The following is an 18,509-nucleotide window of genomic DNA, read 5'->3' on the forward strand; positions in this document are numbered from 1 at the left end:
CCAGAATTTCAATTCATTTGGAGTCATTTCTCCCTGTCCATTCCATTTAACTGGCAGGACCCTCCCACAACTGAGGGCTCTGTGGCTTTGGTGCCTGTTGCCCCCTCTCTATTACTTCTCTCTCTACATTCTATAGAAGTCACGCGCACGTGTGTAGGGCTCCCGTGAGTGACTGCAGCAGGCACACCTACATTTCAGTCCTGTGTGTTTACGATGTTTTTCTCTTGTTCTGACCTGAATGGTGCTTGTACAATCCCAGGGCTCTGGCACAATGTGCCCTGGGCTGCATGCTGCTCCACTCAACGGTTCTTGCTAAGAGCTTACTCCTAGTCAGGGAGATGGTGCACAGATTCAGATCATACAGTTTATTTTGGTGAGAATAAGAATCAGAAAATGGATGTTAAATCCCATGTAACCATTCTGACGTTACAAACTCCTGGGCAGTTGGCCAACTGGTTAGCTTGGACACGTGGGCACATGCTTCAAAGCTCGGTGCAAGCTATTCCACCTAATACTAAACAGAGTCTAGAGCAATATTTTCCAAAACCTTCTGTGACGATAGAAATGGATGCCTTCCATGATATGTGTGTCCTCTGAGCCATGAAGTGTGAGCACAAATGAAGAGATGAATAAAGCCTTCAAATGAATAAATGGATTAGTTATGAATAGCAACTGCGACATGTGGCAGTTAGTGGCTCCATCTGGGACAGCGCAGAACTAGAACCCTGGGAGCTCAGGGATCTTTGGTGACCACAGTTAGTCCTTATTGTGTGAAAGAGGAAGTCTGAGGTGCAGAGGGAGGACAATGCTCTTGCAGCATTAGATTTACACCCTAGGCGTTTGCTCATAGAAATTTCATCTAAATAAGGCCAAAGGCTCAGGGGTGAGAACAGGGGCCACATGACGAGCGCCCAGTGGCCAGAGCTCAGCTCTCTGTAACTCAGCGTTTACCAAGCGGGACACTGGACCATCTTTTACTCAAAAAATTTTAAATATTATCTTTTCTTTTCAAAACTGGCAAAGAAATTTTTTTTTCTTTCCAAAATTGGTCTGAAAGACTATCCAGTGTGCTGCTGTGAGTCAAGACTACTTAAACCAACTTGAAGGTCTGCTGGGCAGCCCAGAACGCCCACCAAGTCTGCTGGGGCAGCCCAGAATGCCCACCGAGCTAAGGACATAGACAGACAGGGAGAGCAAATGACTGTGACATGTCCTGCATTCTCTCCATGGCTACAATAACTGTCACCAATTCACCAGGAAGACCGCGTGGCAAGATTTAATAGTGTTGGCATCTCCAGATGGTGTGTAGCATCACAGGCCAGGTACCACCAGTGCCTTATTATTGCCATTGGGTTGTGACTGTTGGTATAGTGACGACTTCAGGAGCAATAGGTAGATTAAAAAACCGTGGCTGGGAAGTTCTTTTGAGGAGAGGGACCAGGTGAGGAGCAAGGAGGGCTCAGAACCTGACGTATGTGGCGTCGATCTGCCGCACAGAGGGTAGGGCCAGCATGACCTTCCGCCGGTATTGTGGGTCCTTCTGCAGGGGGTTGCGCTCCAGGTACACGGTCTCCAGATTCCTGGCACCCTTCAGCTCATCAAGGTCACTCCAGCTCTCCAGGAGATTGTCATTCATCTGAGGGAACACGTGGAAAGAGTCATCAGTGATCAGCTCTGGCCCCTGTGTCCCAGGATCCCCAGATATGAGACAGGGGTCATTACAACTCTATAGTCTTTCTCATCCCAATCCCTCAGAGATCCTTCCGTCAGCACTTGGCACTTCCTGGCTGCCTTTTAGCAGCACTGTGAAAAACACCCCCTGTTCCCACACTAACTGGAGCCCCACTGCTGCAACCAAGGTCATTAGAGGAGGGCTGGAGCAGTGCTGGCTGCATGTGTCCCAGCCCTCAAGCTGGGAGGGACCTTGAGGCTTCTTTGGCTACTTTTCCTATACTCCTGACCTCACCAACTGTTGCCAAGGCTGACTTTTTTTTTTTTTTTTGGTTTTTCGAGACAGGGTTTCTCTGTGTAGTCCTGGCTGTCCTGGAACTCACTTTGTAGACCAGGCTGGCCTCGAACTCAGAAATCCGCCTGCCTCTGCCTCCCAAGTGCTGGGATTAAAGCCGTGTGCCACCACTGCCCGACCCGCCAAGGCTGACTTGTAATACAGCTAACTGTATTGTAATACAGCTAACTGCCTTGCTGAGTGTAATACAGCTAACTGGAGGCTGCTCTACTCCAAGTGTCATTCTTAGATCACCTCTGTGGTATGGTCCTGAGGATGTTTCCACTGTTAGCTAGCTCCTGTGTGCAAAGTCTACCCATAGCTGACCAACACTGTCAACACCAGATGAGGAACCCTGGCTGGGGCCTAAGCTGTAGGATTCAGTTTCATCTCTGCTAACCCACCTGTAAGAAGTGAGCCTGGCAGGAGAGTGCTCGCCCTTCTCAAATGTGCTATCGAGACAGAGCTGACTTTCACGTTGCCCAACAGATACATGTGGCTTCATGTTGGGATTAATTTTTGAGACAAAGCTACCTTGGGTAAGAACCTACAGCACCAGGTAAAACTGTACAAACCCATTTTCCAGCCTAAGTGCTGAGGCAGAGGCTTGGGAAGAGCTCCTTTAGCAAAACACCCACCTAGGTGTGGGCCTGTGGTGTTCTAGCAAATGTTTAACCACTGGCTTGTTCTATGGACCAGAGAAAAATCATGACTAGTGGAGTGTGCTACTGTCTGTGATGCAGGTAGCATAGCTGACATAGCACAACATGATGCCCTAACTGTAGCTGTTCAGAAGGATGCACTTCGACACTCATGCCTTTTAGGCTGGAGGTAGTCCACTGCACTCAGGGGTCTGAAGACAGAACTGTCAGGGCAAACTGCCATGTCAACAGTCCAAATAGAGCAGCCAGTCTAGCTTCAAACTTTGGAACTCTGTCTGCAGCCTCATTCTGCCCAAATAGAGTCAGAAGTCATGTCTGTAGATACTCCAGCTTGCGGGGCCTGCATTAAGCAGCTGCAGGAAGCAGCAGGGCACCATTCCTGGGAAAGTGACCTCTCTACTCTGAGAACCTACCATGGCCAGAACTAAGCTAAAGTGACACACATGTCTGCATGTTAAACAGAAGGCTAAAGGTCATGGCTGAGGATACAGTGGAGGAGGCATCTCAAGGCACAAGATTACTTTCCATTTAAGTGCTTCTCAGGCACTTGCCTTGAGACTCTACTGTCCACAGGGCATGACAAGGCTCATACCTTTGGGTTTGAAGCACCTGGTCAGTATAGGTCCTGGGAGTGTTGCTTCTGTACTGGTGATTGGTGAAGCCCTATCCTGTGTGACGCCCTGAAGAATTCTGGGATTTGGTAGTGATGATGCTTGTGGGCAGAGAGAGGTTTGGCTATAGAGCAGAGATGCATTGTGAAGGGAATCATGGGGAAATCTGGCTTTTATTTCTAAATTGGATCGGAGTCCAATACAGGTTTTCTTTTAGAAGAGTCTTTTATGTTTTTTCCCCTAGTTTCTATCTATTTATTAACTCATACACAATAAAAATATGGAATCCTTCATAAATCTGTGTGTCATCCTTGCACAGGGGCCATGCTAATCTCTGTATTGTTCAAAATTTAGTTTATGTGCAGCCAAATCAAGCATGAAGATCTTATCTGTATGGAATGTATAGGGCTCCAAGTGAGAAGGCCATCGGAACAGAGAAAGGAAGCTGATGGTCTGGGCCAGGTGGCAGCAGCAAAAGTGGGAAGAACATGGGTTTGGGATGTATTCTGAAGGCAGAGGCAAGTATTTAGATGTTGGAGTACACATCTAAGTGGATCTGATACACAGGAAAGTGAGGTATAGGAGGATGCCAAGACTTCTGGTCTGAAGATCTAGAAGGGTAGTCACTGTCCACTGAGGTTGAGCCATGTGGAGGGATTGTGGGTCAACACATGAGTAGACAGCTGGATGTAGAAAAGACCTTGAGCTAGAAAGAGAAACTTGGCTGTCAAGAGCAGAGTGGTGACATTTGAATCTGTGAGACTGAATAGGGCTGCCAAGGAGAGAGGAAAATGAAGTCTCAATGCTGAGACTCAATCCTGAGGTGTAGAATAGAAGAGGAAGAAGCGAAGACAACCAGGAAGGACTTAGGGTGATAGGAAAACCAAGGCTGGTACCTGCTCAATTCTTCAGAGCAGCACTCTAGAGAGACCCAGGGCGGGGAGGCCAGCATAGGCACATACAGAGGAGAATCAACCGATCCACTCATTTGCTGGTGACACAAGCAGGCAATGTCTGCTGTCAGAGCAGGTGTCAGCAGCAAGAAGACTGATACACCAGGTTCTCCTTCCCTGTTCTAGATTTTAGTCAGCATAATGTCTACTTTGCCAGTGTGGCAAGGGGAAGGGACAGGAGTGGACCCTGAGAGGCCTGTGCCATTCCTCCTAGGTCCAGATTATAACTGTGGAGCATTTCAAGTAGCATGCAGACATGCAACTGTTTAGTTTCATAATATTCAACACACAAGAAATTACGAGTCATACAAAGAAGGAATGACAAAGAAACATAAAAATCTAATGAGAAGAGAAATCAAATCTATGAGAAACAAAACAATACAGTCTGGAGCGGTGACTCAGAGGTGAAGAGCACGTGCCACTCTTGTAGAGGGTCTGAGCGTGGGTCCTAGCAGACATAGTCAGGCTCACATCCCCTGTAACTTCAGCTCCAAGAATCCAATACTGTCTTTCTACCTCCATGAGCACAGGTGGTCATGTGTGCATAGTTCATACTTAGACATAGATACATATACATAACTAAAAAATCTTAACAATACAGTCTCAAGGAGCTGAAAATATAACTATAACACAAATTCATTGCATAGCCATGATGGCCAACTTCACTGTCAGTATGACTGGATTTAGAACCACTTAGGAGATATATCTCTGGGGATGTCTGAGGATATTTCCAAAGGAAGAAAGCCCTACCCTGAATGTGGGTAGCATCATCCTTTGGGCTGGAATCTTGGACTGAATAAAAACGTGAAAAGCAGTACCATCAGACCCTCTCTTTGCTTCCTACCCTTCCCAGATGTGAAGGATCCAGAGTCTATCTGCATGTTCTTGCTGCCATGACAAGACTGTGCTCTTCTAAACTCTGAGACAAAAAAAAAAAAAAAAAAGTGCTTGCCATGTAAGAATGGAGTCCATATCCTATGTAATAAGCCAGGTATCCTGGGTGTTATGTAACCCCAGCTCCAAAGGAGGAGGAGACAAGGGATCACTGGGGCTTGCTAGCTTCCAGTCTAGCTTAGTGAGAAAATGCTAGACTCAGGTTCAGGTAGAAACTCTGCCTCCAATAGACAGAAAATGACAGAGGAGGGCACAGATACTCTCCTCTTGCTTCTGTGCCACACAGAAGCACATGTCTCCATACATATATATATATACATATTACTATAAAAATGTAAACACGGCCGGGCAGTGGTGACGCACACCTTTAATCCCAGCAATTGGGAGGCAGAGGCAGGCGGATTTCTGAGTTTGAGGCCAGCCTGGTCTACAGCGTGAGTTCCAGGACAGCCAGGACTACACAGAGAAACCCTGTCTCAAAAACAAAAACAAAAACAAAAACAACAACAACAAAAAAAAACCACCCCCCCAAAAAACGTAAACACAATAGATACACAAGTCTTAAAAACATAAGCAGCTAATTAATGAGCTTAACAGGGGACTAAGTATTGCAGAAGGAAAAACAAGATCTTGAAGACAGAGCAATAAAACTAGGCTTGGCCAGAGCAGATCCGAGGACAGGAGGGGAGATGAGTAACAGGTCTGCTCTGATCTGCTCACCAAAGGACTGGCACATGGATACTTAAAGTTTTACAAGAAATCAAAAGTTGGGAGGGACTGGAAAAATTTTAGAGGAAATTTTTTGTTTTTTGTATTTCACAAAAACTATAAAATTTACAGGTTTAAAAAACTCAGCTGTACATGGTAACATATACCATTAATCCCAGCATTTGGGAGGTGAAGGCAGATGGATCTCTGTGATAACAGCCTGGTCTACACAGAGTTCCAGAATGGTCAGGACTATATAGTAAGATCTTACTCAAAAGAAAAAAAAAATCTACGTATCTATAACTATCTATCTATCTATCTATCTATCTATCTATCTATCTATCTATCTATCTACCTACCTACCTAATGCTGTCCTCAAAAAAATGAAGGTGGGGTGGTAAAACAGTTCAACGGTTAAATCACTTGCTAACAACTTTAGTCTGATCCTCAGAACACATGCACAGTTCTCTGAGGATCAAGGCTTCCAGAGTGGCAGGCTTGGATTCATTCCCATGCTTTGTTCAATGGGACTCACTGAGCCTAAGAGATGGATACCAGTCCTACTAAGATTAAAACTTACCCAGAATTCTTGCAGTTCTGACAGATGGCTGATATTCTCAATCTTTTTTATTCTATTTGATGCAATATCCAACATGGTGAGTTTGTTCTAAAATAAGAAAATATTTTCTGTATTATTAAAAGTTTCCTAGTAGCATGCAAGCACATGCGACACTGTGGCGCTGGTGCTCTCAGGTTGATGTCACCTGCTCACTTGCTGAGGTTTCCCCAGCTGGACCTGATTTCAGTGTCTCTGCTCAGAAGCTCAGGAGGATTTCAGTGTCTGTGACTTCTGTCAGTCTGAAGGCCTCATAACCACAGAGGACCCCAGTGAGACCCCTGCTCCTCTTCTCGTGGTCGGGGAAGAGCAGTGACCCTGAACTTTGAAGAAGGAATGAAGGACTATTATTTCAGCACGTTGTAATGTTTATCATGAGGAAATACACAGTGCCACATTACCCTACAGTGGAGTTCCTCTCTTCAGTGAGGATAGATACACCAGGCACACAGTGGAGGTGGGAATAACAAACCTTCCTTTCTTGGACAAAGTTACCTGGAGTAATGCCAGGAAGGCCTAGGTGTTGAAAACTGGTGGGACTTAGAAGGAATGACTGCAGCAAGGGCAAGTGTAACCTTAGCAACAGAGGAATGGTATCTTTGGATACCAGTAGAACACAGCACTGTGGGGTCTTCCTCCTGTCTGTCTGTCTGTCTGTCTGTCTGTCTCTCTCTGTCTCTCCCTCCCCCCCCCCCTTCTCCCTCTCCTTCTCCTCCCTCTCCCTCTCCAGGGTTTCTCTGTGTAGCCCTGACTGTCCTGGAACTAGCTCTGTGGATCAGGCTAGTCTCAAACTCAGCAATCTGCCTGCCTCTGTCTCCCGAGCACTGGGATTAAAGGCGTGCGCCACCACCATCTAGCTCACAACACTGGGTTTTATGATGTGCTCTAAAAGTGCTTGTCAGATGTATACATCACCTCAGCTTGGGTAACTGTTTTAAAGTTTATAGTTTTAGGATTCAACAGAGGAACAATTTCATGGTTAAGATTAAGTCTACCATAGCTTATACTGCTTGCCACTACATTTTAACAAACTGGGATTTTTCCCCGCTAGACTCCATGGAAATCTTGCAGCGGCTGAGAGCCTGATAACAGTCCTTCCCCTTCTGCTCTCAAGGCCTCCCAGCATTTCAGACTCATGGGCCCTGTTTTCTACTGCATTCCTGGTATATTTATTCCAAATCTTTCTCTAAGTTTTAATGGAAATTAAAAAAAAAGAAAAAAATTCAAACATAGCCAGTAGCTATTGATTAAAAATTGTCACATCTGTGGCTTCCTGGTCCCTTCAAGTTTCCACAGTAACACCTTTACTGTGACCCACATCCTACATAAGCATCACACAAGCACAGAGGCACAAATGCCAGCAGTACTGAGTCCACACATAGGTATTAGAGTGCCATCTTCATAAGTTATTTGGTCCCTGTGACATGTTTTATGCATGGGAGAGGCCTTGAACTTCTGATTTCCTGTTTTCACCATGCAAGTGCTGTAATTATAGGTGTGTGCTATTACACCTGGTTTCACATACTGGATACATCTTTAAAGGAAGGCTACCAAATTATTACATCGACAAATTTTAGCTTTTCTGAAAATTCTTGTATATGTGATGCTAAAACCCAAAATACTGGTTTTCTTCCAGATTGATATCACTGACATAACCCAGCCCTGGACTGGGGCACAAATGAACCTGTGATGGGCTCTGAAAAACCCAAAACACTGGTTTTCCTCCAGAATGATATCATGGACATAACCCAGCCCTGGATTGGGGCACAAATGAACCTGTGATGGGCTCTGAAGAATGATTCTTCCAAGAACAAGAGCCTGACCTAATCTTGTTCCACTTAGGGACAATTAATCAGAATCAACCAACCAACCGACCGACCGACCAACCAACCAACCAACCAACCAAATATATAAAAATGTTCCCTTGAACAACAACAACAACAAAAACCAACCAACCAACAACCCCCCCCCCAAACAAAAGAACAAAAAAACAACCCCAGTAAAATTGAACAAGAAAAAATATTTTATCTGTCTTGAATCATACTTGGAGGAAAAACAGGTGAGGCCAAAGGCAATTTTAAGTGTGAGGCTCTTCCTGAAGGGAAGCTGGAGGAGAGGAGCAGGCTAGTGAAAGGCCGTGGGAGGAGGAAGAGAGGAGGAGAAGAGCAGAGGAAGAAGAGAAGGAATCCTTGAGCACTTTAGATTCCAGGAGACAGGCATGGGAGCAAGAGCCACCCTCTTCCTTCTGAGCAGCAGAGCTGAGCTCACTCTACAGCCCTCACAGGCTGGAGTGGAGGCTGAGGCAGGCCAGGAAGCTCAGTGGCCAGGAGAAACGGGAAGGACACAGCTGATAATACTTGTGTTAGCTATCTGTGTGATACAGGGAGCAGGTAAGGACTTTTCAAGTCACCCAAAAGCCTAGAGTACTTGGCAGATGTGCAGTGACCTGACCTAGGAGGGTGTCTGTGATACCTGTGTTGAAAACCCACAGGCAGACATGATATGACATGTTGGCCCTTTGACTCATTGGGTCAGTGGGCCCTTAGCTCACATTCTGTAGGCACTGTGTCCACTTTAGGCTTGGGAGGCAGTGAATACCAACACCAGTCTCTTCCTCTCCACCTCCCTTTACTTCCCTCAGATAGACAACTTGCTCTTACATTGTTTTCCAGGCCCTCGATAACCTCGATGCCATTGTGGCTGAGGTATAGTTCCCGAAGGTTCACCAAGCTCTGTAGACCTTCAATCTTTGTTAGCCGATTGCTCTGTGAAAACAGTTAACAAGTGTCAATCTTGGGGTAGAGTAGATTTGCCACTTAAGCTTGAGAACCTGAATCTGGACTCCCAGAACTCAGAAAAATGACAGGTGAGTGTGGTGGCTTGCCTGTAATTCCAGCCTTGGAAGGCCAGAGACTGGAGCTCCCCACAGCAAGCTGGCCAGAAAAACAAGCCATATCAGTTAGCTTTGGTGTGACTAAGAGACCTACTCTATGAATAAGGGGGAGAAGTGATCAAGCATCACTTCAATCTGGGGCCTGCACCTGCATGCACACATGTGCACAAATATACACATATTCATAGCATAAACATAAAAATAGTAAAAGAAGAAGAAAAAGAAAAAGCTGTCAGCTACACAAAAGGGTAGAAACACATGGCTTTAGAAATGATGTTTCCTATTTATCCCGAAGAATCCTAAGATCAGGTATTTTATTTAAAATGTGTTGGGCATGGGATCGGGTAAAAATAGTCCAGTGATTGAGAGCACCGGATGTTCATCCAGAGGACCTGGGTTTCATTCCCAGAATCCATATGGCTGCTCACAATCATCTGCAACTCCAGTCCCGGGGATCCAGCGCCTTGTTCTGGGCCTCCAAGACCACCAGGTAGACTGTACCACATGCAGGCAAAATATTCAACAAAATAAAAACAATAAAATAGCATTTGGGAGGTAGAGGCAGGCGGATTTCTGAGTTTGAGGCCAGCCTGGTCTACAGAGTGAGTTCCAGGACAGCCAGGACTACACAGAGAAACCCTGTCTTGAAAAACAAAAACAAACAAACAAACAAACAACACCCCCCAAAAAACCCAACCAAAACCAAAAATCCAAAAACCCCAAAAATCAACCCCCCCCACAAAAAAACACAATAAAATAAAAAATTTAAAATGTTCTTGAATGGGAAAGAGAGAAGATTAACATTTTGGGTACGTTGTACTGGTAGAAATCCACACATGGAAGTTCAGGGTTTTTTTTAAATATGAATGAAAATCTCACTTTTTTTTTAAAAAGATATATCTGAAGATTTACTTGAAATAATTAAAAAAATTTTTTTTTAAAAGTACCTACCTTCTTTGTGAATATCTGTGATCTTCAATTTATTTATTTATTTATTTGGTTTGGTTTTTTGAGATAGGGTTTCTCTGTGTGGCCCTGGCTATCCTGGAACTCACTCTGTAGACCAGGCTAGCCTCGAACTCTCGAACTCAGAAATCCGCCTGCCTCTGCCTCCCAAGTGCTGGGATTAAAGGCGTGCGCCATCACTGCCCGGCTATAAAATATTTGTGCATCCTATATGTGTATGTGCCCACGCCCATGCCATGGTGAGCATGTACATGAGGCCAGGGGACCACTAGTAGGAGTCCATTTGCCCCTCTGGTCATGGGGGCACGAGGGGCTGAACTCAGGTGGTCAGTCCTGGTGGCAGGAGTCTTTACCTGCTCTGCCATCTCACTGAACCACTGAATCGAACAATTTTAAAATTTCAAAAATATAATGAAAACATTCCATTTTATTCTTTGTGTTTGGGTCTTCTGTCTGCATGTACATCTGTGCACCACATGCATGCCTGGTGGTAAGGCCAGAAGAGGGGATTGGAGCTGCCATGTGGGTGCTGAGGCCCAGGTCCTCTGAAAGAGAGAGCAGCCAGTGCTCTCAACTGCTGAGCCAGCCATATCTTGCAGGAAGTCCATCTCTCCACTCGCTATATGGGACCTGGGGAACTGACCTCAGGTCACCAGGCTGGGCTTCCAACAAGCATCTTTACTCCCTGGGTCAACTCTCCAAACACTTTTGTTTTAGAAACAAATCAATTTCATTTCTTTTGCAATATCTTACAACTCAATTCCAGTTCAAGAACGCCTCTTCCAAAGCAGTTTGCAAGGCATCTGTTTTACTCAGAGTCTAAGAGGTTTCCTGTGTCGTGACTGGCTGTTAATGGGTCCTGCCAAACTAGGCATCCCAGGCACACCTAGTCATATCTCCCTTCACCCCTTCAAAGTTTGATTCTACTAATTTGCTGCCACAGCCACTTCCCATCCCCAACAAAAACAAAACCTTAAAAACTAACAACAGAAATTTCACTATGAACCAGGCACAGATAGTGATACATGCCTCTAATCCCATCGCTGGGATATGCTAGAGGCAGAGACACTTAGATCTCTTGTGAATTGGAGATCCAGCCTGATTTACAGTGAGTTACACAGGGCAGCCAGAGCTACATAGTGAGACCCAATCTTAAACAAAACAAAACAAAACAAGCAAAAAAAAAAAAAACAAACCCAAAAACCAACTAAACAAAAACCCATGAATCTGAATCTATCTCTGTTAGTGCTGAACAGCTGACTAGTTCCCATAGGGTCTGCACTTTGAACTTGAGGACTGGGGGTAAGATCTCCCTTCTGAAGATGCCCTATAATGTACTTATTACTCAATTACCAACAAAGGAAGGGATGAGATTCCTTTATCCCTCTTTTATGTGCATAAACGTTTGCCTTCAAGTATGTCTGTGCATCACATGCTTGCCCGATGCCCTCAGAGGCCAGAAGACAGTGTAGGGTTCCCTGGGACAACAGTTAGAGATACTTGTGAGTTGCCAGGTGAATGCTGGGAACTGAACCTGGATTATCTGGGAGAGCAGCCAGTGCTCTTCACTTCTGAACCACCTCTCCAGCCCCAGGGGTGAAAAATTGCTTTTAAATTAAATTTTATTTTATGTGTATGTGTACGTTTTGCCTGAATATACACATCTGTCTTTGTACCATCACATACAATGCCTGGTGCCTATGGAGGACAGAGAAGGTATCAGATTCCCTGGGTCTAGAGTTACAGACAGTTGTGAACAGCCATGCAGGTGCTGGGACTCAAACCTGAACCTTGTGGAAGAACAGCTCTTAACCACTGAGCAATCTTTCCATTTGGTTTTCAGCAGTGCTATATACAATACACTGTGGCCTGCCTGCCCTTGAGGTTCTTGAAGAGCCGTAAGGATACAAAGCTAGGGCTAAGACACATGACTGCACCAAGGAAGAGGAGTACAGAGTCCCAAAGGCTGTGTAGCGTAAAGTGCTACACAGGCCAGAGAAACCAGCTAGCTTCTGAGTTTTCACATAATCCCAGAGCTCTTTGAAAGCATGAGAGTTGGCCAGGTAGTGGTGGCACATACCTTGAGAGGCAGAGCAATGTGAATCTCTTAGTTTGAGCCCAGCCTGGTCTATATAATATAAAATATAAAATTCTTAAAAGTAAAAATAAAGTATGTAAAAAAAAAAAAAAAAGGGATTTTTAGTTTATAGGATTTGTGTTTATACAGCCCGTGGAGTCTACTGTTTCTGTCATCTACCGACTAAACAGTACAGATCATGAACATACCAAGGGAATAAAATCAGGTTGGGGATGGTGGGTGGTCCTGTGAGAATGAGAAGCTGGGAGCTGGTGAGATCCAGTACCTGCATACTGAGGACTGTCAGGTTGGTAAGTGCATCCAGGTTCTGAAGTTTTGTAATTTTGTTTTTCCCCAGAAACAAACTCTCCAGGTTGGTTAACGTGTCGATATTTTCAATTGCCTGTTGAACAGATGGAACATCAAGTTAAATGTTTGCTGTGGGCTCAAAACCCAAACCAAGTAAGGTGCTAGAACACACAACAAGGCGACCTAGACTTTCCCTGCTACGTCTGGACTCTGGGGATTTTTCAATGAACCCTCTTGAACATACAGAATAGAAGAGGAGGAAATGATGGAGGATGAAGACTGGCTTTATTCCCAACCCCCAATACTTTATTTCTGTTATTTCTTTGTTTTTGTGACAGGGTTTCTCTGTATAGCCCCAAGAGTCCTGGAATTTGCTCTGTAGACCAGGCTGGGCTCAAACTAAGAGATTCACATTGCTCTGCCTCTAAGAGTATGTGCCACCACTACCTGGCCAACTCTCATGCTTTCAAAGAGCTCTGGGATTATGTGAAAACTCAGAAGCTAGCTGGTTTCTCTGGCCTGTGTAGCACTTTACTCTACACAGCCTTTGGGACTCTGTACTCCTCTTCCTTGGTGCAGTCATGTGTCTTAGCCCTAGCTTTGTATCCTTACGGCTCTTCAAGAACCTCAAGGGCAGGCAGGCCACAGTGTATTGTATATAGCACTGCTGAAAACCAGATGGCAGTTGCTCCAAACACGGGTGGGCAGACACATACCTGTAAATACTGGCCTCAGCCACTAACCAAGGAGGATGAGGACAGGCATATAACAATGACGTCAGGACGTCAGAATGAGGACTGACCAAACCCTCCTCCCTTCTCTGCAAGGCAGATCCTCCTCCAATACCATTACCTATATGATCCTCTGAGCTTTTCCTCTGTCAGATGTAAGGGACTTTTCTGAGTAGTTACTAGTCAACTGGTAAAGAGCTGGTTTTGCTGTTCTGGGTGTGGTGGTACATGCCTTTAATCCCAGTACTGGAAGATCTCTCTGAGTTCCAGGCTGGTCTGGGCTACATGGTAGGTGAGAGCTTGTCTTTAAAAAAAAAAAAAAAAAAGCTTCTCTGGCAGTGGGGACTAGGCCTTTTATCCCAGCAAGAGGCACTGGAAGACAGATCTCTGAGTTCAAAGGCAGCAGCCTGGTCAGTGTGAGTTCCAGGACAGCCAAGGCTACACATAGAAACAATGTCTCAACAAACAAACAAATAACAAACAAGCAAACAGGCTTCTCATTTCCATTCTGACTCATGGTTTCAAGGTTATGTTTAGGGGATGAAGGGCTAGCCCTGTTTTCTGGGGCATTTCAGCAGCAAGATACTTGCTTATCACATGACAGATCACTATAAGTGACCACCTTTCTCACCTTGGTAAACGTATCTCAGATGCTGATGGAGGAAAACCACAAGAACAGGTTAAAAGGAAACCTTGGCTGGCTAACCTTATAGAGCACAGCTGGGACTGGCTTGGCACAGGGCCGTGATATAAATGAAGAACCAATGAAAGCTAACTCCCAGACTAGACCAGTTGGTGTGAGCACAGTTCTTCTTCTTCTTTTTTTTTTTTTGTGAGCACAGTTCTTATTAATAATAGCTTCCAGTTAGCATTTTTCCTTAGCAAATATTTCCCTGCTTCCTCCAAACAATACAAACATGAGAAAAACTCAGCACATACCCCTATGTGTACCACTGAAGATCTATAAAGCCCAGAGAACTGTTCCCAAGAGAAAGTGTGACCGGTACTTACCCGAATCCGGTTAGACCCCAGCTCCAACATTTGCAGTTGATGTAAGTTGCTTATGTTCTCAATTTTATTGATTTTATTGTTGACCAAGAAGAGTTTTTTTAGCTGTGTCAGTTTGTCAATCCCTTCAATGTTTCTCAGCAAATTAAAAGAAACATCTAGAACCCTAAATAGAAGCAAAATATGTCTTGAATGCACATAGTCTGTATAGGAGTTGGAATCCCAGTTAAGAGGGTTTAGAGCGTCAGTCACTAGGAGGTAAGATCTGACCATGGCCCCGTCATTCACTGACTGGCTCACACTGGAGCTGTCATCTTATGGGACCATGAGGTTGCCTGGAGCTTGGAGGGCAGTGAAGGCAACCTGCAGGCTATGAACACTGTCTCCTAGAGCCTTACTTAAGAGCAGAAACTAGGTTTCATTCATGCCTATGTCCATGAAGAACCTAGTACCATGCCCTATACTAGTTCACCCTGAGCAGTGTTAGACTAAAACTGAAACAAATAAAAATCACAAAGCAGGGATGGAAAGATGGCTCAGCAGTTAAGAGCACTAACTGCTCTTCCAGAGGTCCTGAGTTCAATTCCCAGAAACCACATGGTAGGTGACAACTATCTGTAATGGAACCCAGTGCCCTCTTCTGGTGTGTCTGAAGACAGCTACAGTGTACCCACATACATAAAATAAATAAATCTTAAAAAAAAAAAAATCACAAAGCAGCTGGACATGGTAGTTCATGTTTGTAAGGCCAGTACTGGAGAGGGGGAGGCTTGAGGTTCAAGATTCAAGATTACCATCAGCTACAGAGAATTCAGCTCCGCCTGGGCTCAAAAAAACAAAACAAAACAAAACAAAACAAAACCCATCACCAAACCAATGAGTGAAGTGCAGCTAAGACTACAGCTAGGTAAAGCTGACTCCTTGAGTCAGAAATGATGCTGATACTTTTGTTTAAAAAGGGGAACTATGGATTAAAGCTCCCCTTTCCCCGATTCTGACATCATTACTGCAGGGAACCCAGCCAGATGCTTAGCTGGAGCTTACAGCATGGTTACAGCTGCTGTTACCTCCCTCTTGGGAGCCCTAGCACAGGACAGGGCTGGTATAGAGGAAGCCCTTCAGGACTACAGGCAGCCAGTGGGATGGTTCTGAGGAACCTGCCACCCAACCTGTCCCACCTCCTTTGGGTTCCCCTACTCACTCCAATTCTGTCAGTGCCTCAAGATTCTCAATCTTCTTGATCTGATTATCATAGAGATCCAGTTCTCGAAGACTCTGTAGTTCCTCCAGGTTCTCAATGCATTTAATTAGGTTTTGACGAAGGCAGAGTGACTGGAGGGTAGGAAGGGAATTGGCATTGGCTCAGGAGAACACAGGGCCACCCTCCAGGGGCTGGTTTATGCTGGCCTTCAGGAGGCAGGTGAGTGAGAGTGGGAAGCTGGAATTACCCTCCTCTATTGAGGACAGGTACAGGCCCAAAGGGAAGCCAGGCTGACCCCATGCTGAGCACACCTGTGTGGGGAGACATTGAATAGGGTTGGAGTGTAGGCCAAGTCCTGGAAGTTGAAGGAACCTTTACTGGGCTCCATTTTGAGAAGCAAACTTAACTGCAGTGAGCTACGGACAGGAGACTGTGCAAGTGCTCACTGAGGCAGCCTGAGAGCCCAGACAGACTTGAGCTCTGCAACCTATCCCACTCAGAATAGAGATAAGAGGATATAGGCCAGTACCACCCATAGGATGGGAACAAGGACTGCATAGTCCCCAAGTCGAGTAAGGTTACCAGGTCACCTTGTATGCAAGGACAGAGCAAGCCCTCTCACCTTCACTTTCTTTAGCACCTCAAAGCCTTCAATCTTTCCAATTCGATAGTGATTCAGATCAACATCCTGAAACATAGAAGGATCTCTCTCAGATCCATCAGAGTTCCTGGAGACCTGGCCAGGAGCTACATGGGAGAGTGCCACGTGGGAAGGCAAGGGAGAGGACTGGCAGGTGACAATGACACAACGTAAGTTGACAGGTAGACACTCTTTGGTTAAGTTGTGACTTAGTGTGTTAGTCTTATATAAAATAGACCTAACGTAGAGGTCAGTCTCAATTCAATCCCCTAGAACTGGGGACACACACACACACACACACACTTTTCCCAAAACTGGGGTTTCTGAGGATCCTGCCATCAACAGGATTACTGCACTCATGTAACTTATAAGTCAAAAGCATTTCATCTGCCATACAGTTCTTACTGGTTAAGCAGAAGTAGATTTCAACTGCTGGTACTAAATAGTAAAAATACAGGAAAGCAACACAATCAAGGGAGGCTTAGGTGATCTCTCTAATTACTAATTTGACACCTTTACAAATGATGATTAGCTGATGATTAGGGTCCTCTGTAACCATGCCCCCTGAGACTAAGTCAGGCAGGCAGCATTACCTCTGCATCTCGGTCCAGGCTGATGGTTTCCATATCTACTGCCAGCTCATGTTCCTCTAAAAAGAAACAAAGAGAAAGAACAACTCTGTTTCTATGAGTCAGTGGCCACAGGTTTTAGTAGAGCTGCCATTCTGCCCTAGGGAAGGAGAAGTTGGGCTGATTCAAATGCTGGGACACTAGAGATGAGAAGGGGACAGCAAAGTCTCCAAATGTCCATGTGTGCCTCTGAACTTCCCAAGAATCCCAACGCAGTTTCATGTTCCTGGTGGGAAAGAGGAGGAGGGCAGCTGACTGAGTCTTGGTAAACTTGGTCAAGCCTAGTCACTGCTGTGAAACGTGTCCCTATCATGGCTGTTGCCTTCTTGGAACCCCTGGAGCGTGTGCTACCAGCAGCCTATCCACCCATGTACTTTCTCTTTTGTTTGTGGCAATAAATCAGGCCACTTGAATTAGATCATGCTGGGTATATTCCATGTTCTCGGGTGTGCCTTTTATTGCTTTGGAAAGTAGCCCAGCATCTACAGATGCTTCTCTGACAGAGGGAAGCAAAATGAAGCAGAGCTCAACAGCCAGGATCAAAGCGCTTCAGTGAATAATTTAAGCATGCTTCTCAACGGGAAGCCTGGTGAACTAATTCCAGCAGAGAAGCCCATTTGGATTTCATGAGACTATCCACCCGAGAGCCAGCTATAAACTGCTTCCTGCCACAGTGAAGAGCCTCATATGATAAGCCCCTCACTTTCATTTCATCAGAACCTGATTAGAATGTTGAAATAACTAAATGCAAATACATGTGCATACATTCCCATAACACTTTGAGAATACAGCACTCCCACCCCCCACTATCAAAGTGTTACCCACTTTTCCCAGGAGTCTTGTAATTTCTTTCCTTAGTTTGCACCGACTGGTATTCAAATAAAGCTACCTATTTTGACTGGATTTCAGCTCCTCTCCCTCCTTTTAGATAGGGTCTTATTGTATAGCTCAGGTCTTGGATTTTTTTCATATTTATTTTATGTGCATATGGGATGACAGATATGTAGCTTCATGGCTTTAAATAGTCTTTTTCTTAAGATCCTTTAAAAAAAAAAGATTTGTTTTATGTATATGAGTACACCATTGCTCTCTGCAGACATACCAGAAGAGGGCATCAGATCCCACTTCAGATGGTTGTGAGCCACTATGTGATTGCTGGGAATTGAACTCAGTACCCCTGGAAGAGCAGTCAGTGCTTAACTTTGTGTAGGAAAGAAACAGGCTGCTTTTGTTTTTTTTTTTATAGTTTTTTTTTTTTTTAGTTTTTTTGAGTCTAAACTTTTTGTTCTGTCCTAGAACACAGGTGTGTACACTCTCTCTCTTGATCCTCCCTCCCTTCCTTCCCCCTTTCTCTCTTTCTCCTTCCCTCCCTCCCTCCTTCTTTTTCCCCTTTTCCTCTATTTCCTTGAACTTTTTATCACTTATTATTTTTCCCTTATACCCCTTTCTCCTGTCTTCCTTTCCTTAGGGCAAATAAGCACTTGCATCTGCAGCAGAGCCAGATTACACAACCTGACACACCACACAACCTGACACACCACACAACCTGACACACCACACACCCTGACACACCACGCACCCTGACACACCACGCACCCTGACACAC

The 18,509-nt window shown here is 45.0% G+C and overlaps 1 protein-coding gene and 1 non-coding gene across 2 annotated transcripts in view; both read right to left on the minus strand.

Annotated features, from left to right (window-relative positions):
* Positions 1 to 350: 350 nt before the first annotated feature.
* Ppp1r7 (protein phosphatase 1 regulatory subunit 7) overlaps positions 351 to 18,509 on the minus strand; it is a 23,729-nt gene continuing 5,570 nt past the window's right edge. Inside the window, exons 3-10 of the mRNA XM_028755419.1 lie at positions 16,868 to 16,923; positions 16,257 to 16,322; positions 15,635 to 15,765; positions 14,437 to 14,599; positions 12,672 to 12,788; positions 9,110 to 9,214; positions 6,414 to 6,500; positions 351 to 1,636 (exon numbers count right to left, since the gene is read on the minus strand). Coding sequence (XP_028611252.1) covers positions 1,460 to 1,636; positions 6,414 to 6,500; positions 9,110 to 9,214; positions 12,672 to 12,788; positions 14,437 to 14,599; positions 15,635 to 15,765; positions 16,257 to 16,322; positions 16,868 to 16,923 — 902 coding nt within the window. The 3' untranslated portion in view covers positions 351 to 1,459. The remainder of the gene's footprint in view (positions 1,637 to 6,413; positions 6,501 to 9,109; positions 9,215 to 12,671; positions 12,789 to 14,436; positions 14,600 to 15,634; positions 15,766 to 16,256; positions 16,323 to 16,867; positions 16,924 to 18,509) is intronic.
* On the minus strand, positions 3,553 to 3,656 carry LOC114610824. Its single transcript, XR_003709736.1, has one exon. It is a non-coding gene; the product is annotated as a U6 spliceosomal RNA (small nuclear RNA).

The sequence above is a fragment of the Grammomys surdaster genome, unplaced genomic scaffold (assembly GCF_004785775.1).
Source record: "Grammomys surdaster isolate TR1022 unplaced genomic scaffold, NIH_TR_1.0 126059, whole genome shotgun sequence".
Taxonomy (NCBI): Eukaryota; Metazoa; Chordata; class Mammalia; order Rodentia; family Muridae; genus Grammomys; species Grammomys surdaster.